This window comes from Colletotrichum spaethianum, assembly GCF_022836535.1.
Source record: "Colletotrichum spaethianum MAFF 239500 DNA, contig27, whole genome shotgun sequence".
Taxonomy (NCBI): Eukaryota; Fungi; Ascomycota; class Sordariomycetes; order Glomerellales; family Glomerellaceae; genus Colletotrichum; species Colletotrichum spaethianum.
The window spans coordinates 403,298-416,138 of record NW_026054797.1 but is presented as its reverse complement, the minus strand read 5'-3'; the positions used below and the strand labels follow the sequence as shown (position 1 = coordinate 416,138).

General features: G+C 53.8%; 1 protein-coding gene across 1 annotated transcript; it reads left to right on the top strand.

Annotated features, from left to right (window-relative positions):
- Nucleotides 1-10,459: 10,459 nt before the first annotated feature.
- On the top strand, nt 10,460-12,040 carry ColSpa_09265 (uncharacterized protein; the record flags this gene model as incomplete). Its single annotated transcript, XM_049275477.1, has 4 exons — nt 10,460-10,511; nt 10,595-10,795; nt 10,858-11,051; nt 11,108-12,040. The coding sequence occupies 4 exons, from the start codon at nt 10,460-10,462 to the stop codon at nt 12,038-12,040; spliced, it is 1,380 nt and encodes a 459-aa protein (XP_049131434.1).
- Nucleotides 12,041-12,841: the final 801 nt, after the last annotated feature.

Genomic DNA, 12,841 nt, shown 5'->3' with positions numbered 1-12,841 from the left:
CTCTTAAGAAAGACACTGGAGGAGACTCACAGGGATACAGTGTGCATTCATGTGTTCACGCATGGATGGCATATGTGCTGAACACGGGAGTAGATAAGGAAATGGCCTGGACAGCGATAAGATGCGTGGCGTCTCACATCCCAACCAAGAGAGAGCATGGATTTTGGTTCGTACATCGACGACTCATACAACATGCAGACCGATGCATCATAATGGTAGCAATAGATGCATTAGATGAAGAAGGACCTGGGTTCTCTCATAGTTTAGGCGATCTTTTTTTCGACCAGGACCGACTAAAGGACGCTGAGACGATGTATAAGCGGGCACTTCAGGGCAGAGAGAAGGCATTAGGACCAGACCACACGTCAACGCTCGACACAGTTGGCAATCTAGGCAACCTCTACCAAGCCCAGGGTCAACTAGGGGATGCTGAGACGATGTATAAGCGGGCACTTCAGGGTTACAAGAAGGCATTAGAACCAGACCACACGTCAACGCTTATCACAGTCGGCAATCTAGGTGTACTCTACGAAACCCAGGGTCGACTAGGGGATGCTGAGACGATGTATAAGCGGGCACTTCAGGGTTACGAGAAGGCATTAGGACCAGACCACACGTCAACGCTTATCACAGTCGGCAATCTAGGTGTACTCTACGAAAACCAGGGTCGACTAGGGGATGCTGAGACGATGTATAAGCGGGCTATTCAGGGCTACGAAATGGTATTAGGTCACGATATTACAGGAACATATGTCTCCACCTTGACCATACTTGAGAGCCTTGGCTCTCTGTTTGAGAAGCTAGGCGAGCCAGCTAAAGCCGTCTCTTACTATCAACGGGCACAAAACGGCCTCCTATCCGTATTTGGACAACAGAGCAAGCGATACACATACGTATCTAGCAGGATTAGCTCATTACGACTGATTACACAAGAGATGCATGAATCGACTAGGTTCATTGAAAGAGCAGAACGAGGCCGGAAACCCAAACGGAGAAGGTTGGAAGAACGACCAAAAGGTACCCAAAGTGACCAAGATGAAGTTCAAGGTTGATGTGGGACGTTTCTCCAGCAGTACTGTATATAGGCATGATGCTAGCCGAGATGCGCCCTTAGCTCCAAGCCTGCAAATCCAGTCCGTGCAACACTTATGATCATTTGCATTATGTGCATGCCAAAGGATTCTTTACAAAGTTGAGTCTATAACGTCTGGATTCGTAATGGTGGCTGAACGCTGGTCGGACTCGCCTGCGAGTCGCTCATTTGATTGCCCGGCTATGGAGACAACAAAACGTTTTGTGTGAGCGCCCATGTTGAAAGATTTCAGGGGTTAAGTCTGCAAAGAAAAACCAAAGAAAAAAGAAAGAAAAAAGAGAAAGGTGTGCTCTATAATAGGATAAAATGAAGCAACCAAAACTTTATCCTCTGCACGGTAAAAAGCGAGCAAAGCGAAACATCTCATGTATAAAACAACGAAGGGGTCTCCAACAGCGATTCATCGACAAACTTATATATTCCCCGTCCCATAAACGACTAGATGTCCGGCTAGCACCCTCGCCAAACTAACCAAATAACGCGACCGAAGCTTTCAAAACCCCCAGTACCATTGTTTCTTCTAGATCATTTGCCATCCACATAATTGTCACCAAAATAAATATGTAATGCGCCAGAGATGATATGGTTGTTGCTCTGGCGCATTCGTGAACACAGACCCTATGAACTTGACTAAATGCTTCAAAACGAGGCAAAAAACATGCTGGACGCCCAATTGCGTCCATATCTTTATCATGTAATGGATTGGTCGTAATTGGGCTTTTCGCGCGTGGATTTGAATGGGCATCACGTGAGAGCCGGTAAGGGCCCGAAGTCTGAACAAATTGTGTGCTCCCAGCCGCTGCTGAGCCTGTACGTGGGGCAACCGTAGCTGTAGACAGAAAGACTAAACTAAATATAGCTTCCCACTCTGTAGTCGTGAGGCTTATTCCTCACGCGACTTATTATTGACATATCCAGTCCTGCTTTTGTCATGAGAGTTGAGTGTAGATAGCAAACGGCTTCTCGTAGTTGTGGGCCATGGAGTATTTGCCAAGCTGTTCTTGTATTCTTAAAGAGTTAAATTTCCATCTCAAAAATGTTCTAGAGTGGGTGGTAGACCACGGTGAATCAGAACCAGAAAAGGCTATTATATACACTCGGTTCAATTGATTTCTATTGTGAGATAAACAATTTAGAACTTGAATGGTTTGAGTACCTCTTGTAGGTCTTCAAGCTTGATCCACATCTTAGGATAGAAGATAAACGTTGATCAACTGTCAAAATTAGATCAGGTTTCAAAATCTTGTGATACATTACTAACAATCCAGATATTCCGCATGGCTGTTCCTAACCTCGTATTTTGCGTCAAAAATCGAGGAACACTAGTTGCCTTTACAAAAGGCCTGCGTAGGAGCATTTCCTGATGTCTTCTTGTTTTGTCTTCCCCCCACAACGACGCTCTGGTTAAACACATCCACTTTTTCAGATTTCGAAAAGAAACAACGAGTCTCCCACAACAGAGTGTGTACCGATAAACCGATGCAGAATACCAAGATCAGCTTCAGTTACAACCGGCTGTTCCCGTTAGCGAGACAATATCGACCCATGCTTGTCGGCATGATCACAGCGTTTATGACTCGTGCGTAGACTAGTAACCAACACGACATTCGGCAAGCTACCGTAGTCTACCCACCCCGAGTCCTGGATATACATTGCACTCTTTCCACAATACTCCCGCCATTCGGTGGGGATTGGTCCCTTGTATTCACACATCGTCTGGCGTTATGGAAAACAGCCGCGAAACCTGAAGGTACGCCATTATAAGCTCGGAAGACAACACATCCAGCCATTCAGATACCATCTCGAGAGTCGGAATATCTGCGCCTGAGACTATTCGAGGGTAGCTCTGATGTTCATTTGCAGCTTCGGCTGTCACTGGCAAGTCATTACTTGCACTGGAAAAATCAGTGCCGGCGGAAAGGGCTTTCTTGTCAAGGCAAGTCGGACCCACCTCCCATGTTGATGAGACACAAGACGTTGTTTTCTGCCCACGTTACCTATTGCCCGCAATTCACAACATCATCTTTGCGAGACGTTGACTCACGCGACACCTCTCAATCGCCATCTTGCCATGGCCGTCATCTCGAGGCTCGCCCGTCGCTCTCTGCAATAACAGCATTATCAAAGACCAAACGAACCTGCAACCGCCATTCAGCAGTGTCAAAAGTTAGCGCCCACATGCTAAGATTTTTCACATGCAACAAGCAAACTCCCAACGCAGCACCCAACCCCAAAAGGTACCCAACCCCGTCCCCATCCCACCGGCCCGAAATCACCGAAACCCAGACCCACACTAGGCCACCCCAACCCTATGGCCGCCGGGTCTTGGCACCGTGTCTTGGCGATAGGAACGGGAGGACCCAGATCGGCTTGGGGGGGACAGTCGAACGTCCAAGCTCCGCTACGGGAACCACGGTCCGTTGAAGAAATGAGAGCCACGACACACACCGCAGCCCGGCGACGAAAAGAGAGGGGGAAGAGGGAAGACAAGAATGGGAAGGGCGGACTCCCGGCAACGAAAACGAGGGAAGTCGGGGTGCCTCCCTTGAAATGTCACCAGTTTGCCGTGATTGGCCGCAAAATACGCGCGGGGCAAAAGATTTTCTCTCGGACACTTACCGTTGGTCTTTTTTGTATTATTTTTATTTCATGTTTTAGTTCGAGTTCGCTAGACGCGGACCCCTCGCTAACGCAGGCGAGCATGCGGCGTGGCTCCAACCTCGTTGCTTTTCCCGGTTCTTTTCTCCCCTACTCGGCTGCTTTTTTCCCTTCTCGCCTCGCGCCTCGCTTCTTGAGGACGAAGGGTAGACTACGGTAGTAAGCCCACCGCCAGTCTCGCGCCTCCTCGTTCCTGAACGGGCAAGAGTTTCGCAGCCTGAGACTTGATACCCTGGGCGGCGTGAACGACCCGAGCAAAAAAAAAAAAAGGGTCCTTCCAGTTGGGGCAATGTTCTGCAGCCCGGCGTGCGCATATGTGATACGTAAGTATGTATGCCTCTAGCCTTGTTTGGAAGCCCATTGCTTTCCCATGCACCTTATTGCTGTCATCGATCCGAGAGTGCGAGTGCCGAAAAATATCATTCATGCTTAATATATGCAGCTGGAGATCGTCTTCGGCCAGGGCTGCGTATACAAAAGCTAAAATGCCCCCCCGTTAAGGTAAATTAACGACTTTTTGGCCAAAACAACGGCGGAGTGCGAACGTCGAGCCGTTAGCCGCGGCCCCCAGGGGCTAGCTCGAGCGGGGCAGACATTGGCACGGACAATGAATCTAGACCTAGTACTGACCCAACGTCTACTATGGAAAGGAGCCGATGAGCCATGGAATGGTGTCATCTCCGTAGTGGTTTACACCTAGTCATGGATGACCGATTCTCCATTTGACTCTGCACCCAAGCCCACCCCATAACCCCGGCTTCAATCGTGCTCAAACCCCATGAACTTCGACCGAGCCCCAGCGTATGGATCCACGTACAAAAGAACTTGAATGAGGGACTATCGGAAAAGATATACGCGCAAGGAGGCCCAGATCGATGCGGCTCGGCGGATCACCGTTGGAAGGCATCGACAACCAAAGATGCAGCATCCACTAACCCGCCACTGGGGTGACAGAAGGCGTGCTGATTGGCATTACAGAGTCTTGCGGTCATGCAGAAATAGCAAGCCCAAATCAGGTTTGAGAGGGGGTGAAGGACCAAAGAAGAATCGGAAAACAGCCAATCCCTAGAATATCAGCATCAAGGAGCTTTTGAGAAAGACTCGGTCATTTCTGCGGGTGAAATTCCCCATGGTCGTATCGATGTCCGGTAGTAAGCGATATGTTGTCCCTTCACCTTGGTACCCGCCTCGGATCGTCCGAAAGCTCGTAGGTGGAAATTAGAAATTAGAAATTGCTTCCCCTGTCACCCTTCCGCGGAGACAGGCTCGGTCCATTTGCTTTGGAACCAACGACTCTCGTCAGAGCACGCGACCAGATTCCCTAAGCAGCGGTCGCTGTCACTTCAACTCTGCTCTGATGGGGGATGGGATGCATATTGCCATCTGTTGACGACTTTTTGAACGGGGGGTTCTCGGTGACGGATACGGAATAGAGTCGCGTGCCCGTCCTGGCAGTCCTTGGGGAGTGGGACTTGGGGGCGATGCCCCCTTCATTCCACACTCCATACCCACTAAAGGTGTGACTGCAATGAGGATTACGATGCTATCCGTTGCAGGGTCGCCGTAGAGCCCGTGTACATAGTTGCGACTCCTGGACTGCATGTGAAAATCCATTCTGCATGTGTTGCAGCCCCTCCCACAGTCTGCACGCCTGTGGAGATATAGAGGCCTTTGAACTTTGGAACCATTCTTCGCCCCGTTGCAGCATTTCAACTGCAGCGTTTGCGGATGCTCTGGAGACGTTGCAAGACCAGAAGGTCGGAGCCTCGGTTGAACAGCACTTTGTAATCGACGATGAAGCATCTGCCAGATCTTCGAGGTCCACAACTCTGCCAGTGATCAAGAGGAGCACGTCGGCATAGCGAGTGATTTGTTTGCCGCTCCAATCCGCGCTCGGAACTTTGCCGGGTTTAACAGAAGCAGGGCGTTGTCACTTGGTTGTAGTATATGATCCGAGGTGGGCACTCTGAGGACAGAGAGACATCATCTTGCCGGTGCCGTCACCTGGTTCTTGTGCATCATCCCAGGCTGGTCCTTGTATCCAGGGCACTTGCACTTGAACCACGGCTTGGCATCTTGTTTATCTTGACGGCAGAGAAACAAAAGTGACCTATCGGCAGCGAACCATTACAGCGGCCGACGCGTCAAAACCTTCATCGTCATGGCTGATGATGCGCGGCGACGACACACTTGCTTGGGAGAGCTAGGGAACACAAGACCAATAGATCTCGCAAGTCGAGCACGTGGGCCATACGAGAGCAGGCATTTGTTGATCCACACCAGAAATCAAGTGGAGGTTTGCATCCGGCTCGCCGCGGGCCCAAGCCGGGAAGCAGGACCCTGGACCGCAGAGGAAGGTGGCCAAGGCGGCTTTGCATTTGCCTGCTAGTTCCCCATCGCAACGCTTTTCGCAGTGGAGAGGGGTGAGATGAGCAAAAGTTGGTTAGCCACGCAATTGCGTAGTGTAGTTTCTGAGAATTGACGAACATGAGGTACGTACGAAATGTGATTACTGGAGTCCTGTTAGACGACGTTAAGTTGGCGGGGCCAGTGTCGTCCAGCATTAGAGAATTCTTACTCAGCGCTCATTACTGCAGACGATTTTGGTGGCTAGCCCAGCCCCCGCCAGTTCCGCTCGCCTAGTGATTGGGCAATGGTGAGGCTCAGCACCAGAGTTTGCTAAGCCGCCTCGGAGAGGTGCAATTGTTGTAATGTGGCGGACGGCCTAAAAGATGAGGCGGCAAACCAGCAATAGCGGCGAGCATTAAAGGACGACAAAACGCAGCGAATGCAGCATGGCCCGTGCAGCAGCGAGCGCGAGGGTGTCACACAATCCCAAGATTGGGCCCACACTACGGTTGGGCTAAACCCCGTGGTCCAGAGGATACGGGAGGCTCCACCGTTCTCGGGGGCCACCTTTTGGACTCTGCGCGGTTTGGAGATTGAGGGCGTTGCAGGCGTGGAGAGGGATGGAGTGGTGCTGGGTCGGCTGAAAAAACCTACAGACCCGACGACAGCGGAGCGAGGCTAACGTGAAAAGGCAACAGTCATGCCAGCCAGCGTATGCAGCTGTGGGCGGAGGAGCATCTCGATAAGTGAGCTGCCAGCATGGTTTGGTACGGCTTGTTGCGTGGTCATGGCACGGACACCCAGCCGAGACAGGGCCAGTTGTACAGTACCGCATAGACATGGGAGTGGTGACACGAAGCTTATCTTGTCGTGACACGGCAACAGTGAGACGAGCTAGCTGTCAAATGCAGAAAGTGAGCATGTGCTCATCAGCCAAGTTAGGTTCGTCCGCTTACGGATGAGGGGTTAATCTGTCGGGAGGGGGGGCGCCCAGACTGCAGACTGGCATGTTGTTGTCTGTGCCGAGCATCGATGTTGCGCTCCAGCAGCGTGAACGGCAGCGTGAGAGACCAATCATGTAGCTGTGGGCTTTTTAAAGCACAAACTCTGTTCCCGTCGCAATGTCGCGTTTGCCGTGGGTGCCACATGGAAGCGAATGGGCAAAGCCGTAGTTGCAATGGCGAATGCACCGACGAGCCCGAACGGACACTGAATGGGTGGTAAGTCAACCATGGTCCATGGACAAGATAAGACAGAGGACAAGTTTGCGGACGACATACACTTGCGTCGTGCAATGCATGCCCAGACCAGGGAGGCTCGGCGATTTGGTGATATGGCTGTTCTCAGACGTGGCCCAGCCTCAAAGACGACAGGAACAGCGTCCGACAAGGTCTCGAGTCCTAGACGTGGGACGGCGTTGCGTCCTGCTGCATGCTGTAGACACTCAGACTTTGTTCGACTGGTCCGAGACGGTTGGGCCTAGGAAGGCAAACGTACAAGTCCAAGTCGACCCGAGTATAGCCAATGAGTGGTCGAAGTCTGAGAGCCCGGGGGGGACGCTAGATCACGAACAATGCGAGGAATCAGAAATTTCTTTTTGGGTTTCCACCAGCCGCCCATCCGTCTGTTCAGTCAGGGTTTCCAGCGACAGGGTCTGTTGGCTTGCCTTTGATAGTTGAGGCCATCAACAACGAGCAGACCCTAGTGCGATGTCGCGACGTGTGTTGGAGGGCCAGACATGACAAGAAATCGTCGGTGTTGGTGTTGCAGTCGGCCAAAAGTCCATGGAGTTGCAGCGAAGACCGTAGAAGGCAGGTTTGGCCGAGACGAGGAAGAATTGCCTAACAATCAATCAATGGAGTGGGAGAGGGAATGCCTACCCACCTCGTCCTCCGTACATACTATGTATGTGTAGTTATGGCAGCGGTAGGACATGCACGGGGGGAGCAGGGGCAACCCTCGCAGCGGCAAGACCGGGGGGGGGGGTTAGGGGGGAAGGAGAATGGAGCGGGTCTAGAATGCTTGCCCAGCTGCATCTCTTGCAGAAACGGCAGCGAAACAGCAGCATTGGCTGTGACAGGAGCACCTTGTGCTTTGGTTGGGGTCTTTGGGGTCGGTCTTGGGGCACTTTTGGAGGGGGCGGGCTTGAGTTTATACCCGCAACACCCTCTCTCACTTCCACTCGCCCACTCTCACCTCGCTCGCTCACTTTGCTCACTCTCCCTGTCACTGCCACTCTGCCACTGCCAAACTCAACCTCAACTGCCCCGACGTCGGCTTCCAGTGCCCGAGTGTGCACATTGCAGGTTGTTGCATCTGCAACCGACTGCAACACCAAGGGTGGCCATCCACATCGCCTCTCACAATCTTGCCCAATCCACACGCAGTCCGTATCGTCACCCACAATCAGAAGCCCTCCGGTGCGCCGTTACCCGGCGCCGGCGCCCTTCAGTCATCAATCGGTGGAACACGATGGTCGTGACTCGTCCGCTCTTTGTCGTCGCCCCTCCTGATGGGGGGACCCTGAAGGAAGCAAACCCCAGGCCTCGGCTGAGTGGGCATATCCTCCTCGTAGTAGTGTATGTACACCCGTACCTACTGTGTAGGCCTCACAATGACTGGGCGTCGAGCGCCTCCAGGTCCACGCCCACGCCCACAACGTGCTGGCATGTTCCATACCTAGCTTTTTATTATTCCGAATCCCCTCCATGCCCACTTGCTGCTCGATGACTGTGCCAACGTGCTAACGCCTGCAAGCGGATACATCGTACCTGTGGGCAAGGAATAGCACCAGAGTACATACACGTAGTACCTACTAAGTAATTGTCTACAGGCATTAGTCCGAGCCCCGTAAAGGCGTGCCCCAGATGGTCGACCACGGTGATTTGGGCAAGGGGTGCGTTCAGCCGTCGATACACGTTTGTGTCTCTGATGCTGGTACTGGCACTGGCACTGCTGTGCTGCGTGCCAAGGAACCCAAAGTGTCGCTCATGTGGCACCCTACCGGCGTCATAGGGACTGGGGGGGGGGGGGGGGAGCTGCTGCACCGCTTGATTCTGCTTCTGGGAGCCAAGACGCGGTTTCCAAGGCACCCTCATGCTTCCCGTTCCCCTCTGTCAGTCCTCCAGTCCAGGTTCATCCTCTCTGGGCCGGCATGGCGCAAGCCGCTGCCGGTGCCGCTGCACAGGGACAGCAGGGTGGTGATCTATCTAGCTTTGGAGAAACCCTTCTCAAGTTACCGCATGTGGTCAATTTGCCGTCCGTTGTGTATCTGTCTGTCTGTCTTTGACCATGGATGCGGGCAACAAGCAACAGGCGGCAGGTACACCCAGCGCGTCCAGCTGCAGAGAGGGACCACATCGCCCTACCTGCCTTGCCTGGCTTGCCATGTACTGTACCTTCCTCTCCCGTGCCCTGCGAATGCAGCTCCTCCAGTCGGGTTCGAGAATGACGCCGAGTGCCTTCCCGGGTTGGGTGATTGGGCGACTGGGAGCGAAAAAGCTTGCAATTGACCCGATACGCTGAAAACGCCTTTCCCGTTCCTGTTCCTGTTCCCGTTCCCGTGAAGACTCCCGCCGTCGCTCGTCGACTTCACACACACACACACCCCCCTCCGTCTCAGTCTCGGCGACCTCTAGGAGCCTGCGGCCGCCACCTCAATCCTCTGTCAGTCCCGCAGTGCACTGGGAAACCACAAAACCACAGAGTGCCGTATCGCACCTATCGCAAGCCCACCCCAGACCTTGAACCAGGACGCGCCCTGATAAATCCATGCAATCAGACCCTCCACTGCCTCGTCCCCATCCTTTCCCATCCACTTTCCACCACACCTCCCCCCCACCTCCCATCCCCTCCCCTCTCCATCTCATCATATCCTGGTCACTTTTTTGTTAAGGCAAGCGTCCTGGCCACTGTCTTCCCAATCTCCATGTATTTAGACTTTGGTCCGTCTTTATCCAGACAATTGACCGTCGCCCAACTCCTCCCGCAAATTTCTAACCGAGTCCAGCCATCTCCGAATCTTCTCCTTCTTTATCATTAATTCAGGAACCAATTCAACTCTGCATATATCTCCGACAGCTCGCAGCACATATTTATTCTTCTATCTCTAGCACCCGTACACTCGCGCATTAAGACGAATTGACCGACCGAGTAACTGTCATTGCGTCATCCCAACCTGCCGGACCGCCCCCCCTGGCTCTTATCTAGGCCACGCCCAAGTCCCAAGCAGAAAAGCGACTAAATACGAGATCCGCGCCGTCAATACACCATCACCCGAGCGCATCGCACCACACCACACCCTCTCGATTCTGCTCCCACGCAATTGGTGACGATCCCTTCGCGGGAGACATCAAGGCCATGAAATACGGCGAACAACTCGAGCAGGAATCCGTTCCGGAATGGAGTCTACGTATGTTGCCCCGTCGCTGCAGACCTGGAATCCCAATTCGCATGTGAAGAGCCTCCCGGCTAACCAGTGACTCCATCCGACAGATAACGTCGACTACAACTCGCTCAAGCACGAGATCAAGGTTCACACGAGCCGCGACCAGGCTACCGCAATCGCCATCCCCGGCCACCAGGATGCCGCACTCAAGCGATTCGAGGATAATCTTTACAACGAGCTCTGCCAACAGCACGACCGGGTCGACCTTTTCGTGTCCAGCAAGGCGGACGAGATTTCGCGGCGGCTCCGTAAGTGCCCAGCCCCGAGAAGAGCGCAGTATCAGGTTCAACTGGCTAATTCGGACGCACAGAGTACGTATCCGACCAGCTCCAGAAGCTGATTGTCAAGTGTGCCGAGGAGGGCGACCGGGTTTCGATCAAGCGGCACCGTCGGTTCGCCAAGTACGAGAGGGACCTGCTTCGCTGCGGGGAGGAAACCCTTGCGCTTGCACGCTTCATCAACGCCCAAATTACCGCTTTCCGGAAGATCACGAAGAAGTACAAGGTATGTTGCGACCCAATCACGTATTGCTGAGGACCGAGTGCTAATACTCTATCAAGAAATGGACGGGCTCCCCCACGCTCGGCGTGCGTTTCCGCGAGACCGTTCTCGCCAACCCCAAGAGCTTCACCCGTCAAGACCTGAACAACCTCCAGACCCGCTATGAGGAACTGCTCAACACTTTGCGCAGTTCCAGCCCCCAATTGAGCGAGCCCAGCTCGCCTTCCTCTGATGAACTGGCGCCCACGCGCCGGGGATCTACCACGGACGACTTCTTCTCGCCACTTCCACCTGCGCAGCGCCAGCCTCGCCAGCCTATTCAGTATCAGCAGCCGCAGCAGCCGCAGCATTACTGGAACGAGTACGATGACGGAAGCGAGGCTGGCGGGCAGGAGGACGAGTACGCCATCTACATTAGCCCCGACGACGATATGAGCTTCCCCGGCCTGGACTCGATGCGAGCGATCCTTGCGGCACCTTTCCGTCATGCTAGGAGATGGTTTTCGCGGCGGCAGGATCCCGAGGGACAGCGATTGTTGGGCAACGCTCCGTTCCTGGAGAGCTACGGCGGAATCTCGCCTCTTGGCACCGATACCGACGACGAGTATGCCAGCTCTGACGGCATACCCACGGCGGGATATGCGGCGCACTACGCCACTTTTCCAAGCATCAACGAGCAGCAAGTCAGAAGGTATCGCGAGCGCGTGCTGTTCTGGGCTACCATCGGCTGCTTTGGCGTGTCCTTCATGCTGCTCCTTGTGGCCGGCATCCTCATCTCCACGGGCCGCCACAAGCTCCGCGCCGAGGTCGACGCCGGTGTCACGGTCGGCGTCGTGGCCAGTCTGTTCAGCGCCTGCCTCGCCCTGGGCATGTCGCTGTACCGCCGGGACGACCTCGGCATCTGGCAGCGCGTGGCCGTGTACAGCAGTTTCTTCACGGCCTGCGTCCTCAACGGCATGTTGCTGATCCTCGTGGTGGGGAACACGGCGTAGAGGCGCCTTTATTTTTGTTTTGTTTTGGTTGGGTCGCATTTCTCATGTCGGGGTTTTCCTTTGTCCATTGATTGCATCGTCAGCCAGCGGCCTGAACCCGGTAGAGTGGGAGAGGGCCCATCTGGTCTTGAAGTTTTGTGGGACTTTGGAGCGTGGTGAGGAATTCTGACAACCTTTCGGAAAATTCCCGGGGCGTTGGTTGGTTGCCTTGTTTTTGCTTTTGTTTACTACCAGATACCGGCAGGCACCACTGCCTGCCTGGCTTGTCAGATACCATACCATATCCACCGCCTGCCCTAGGATAGAGTCGGGCAGGTCTCTTAGTCTGAATCACGAAGTATGTCTGAAATATAGATAAAGAACATCCCACGACAGCCTCTTATCTCCCCGGTAGCACCCCCCCTCCCTTGAGCTCCGGTTATGGTTTCTCGGCGAAAAATGTTCCTGGTCCCGTTTTCCCACATTGCCGATCCTCACGATGGACATTCACATGATTCAGATGCAGCAATACCATGGCTATTAATGCTCTCTCTCCTTTTCCCCTAGTCTCCTGCGCACCACCCCCCTACCGCGATGTCCAATGTCTGTCTTACCGGCACGAACCGGCACGGTTAAACTTTTTCTGTCTCACCCGTTGCCCCGGCCCTGGATCGGCGCGCCAGCTCACAAACTGCTTGCGGCGATCGATTCCAGGAACAACCCAAACAGAAAACGGTCGGGAACGGCGAGCTCGACAGCCCCACGGCCAGATGCGCGAGCTCGCGTGATATGCGCGTGTCTCGTACGAACGGGGGCAGAGAG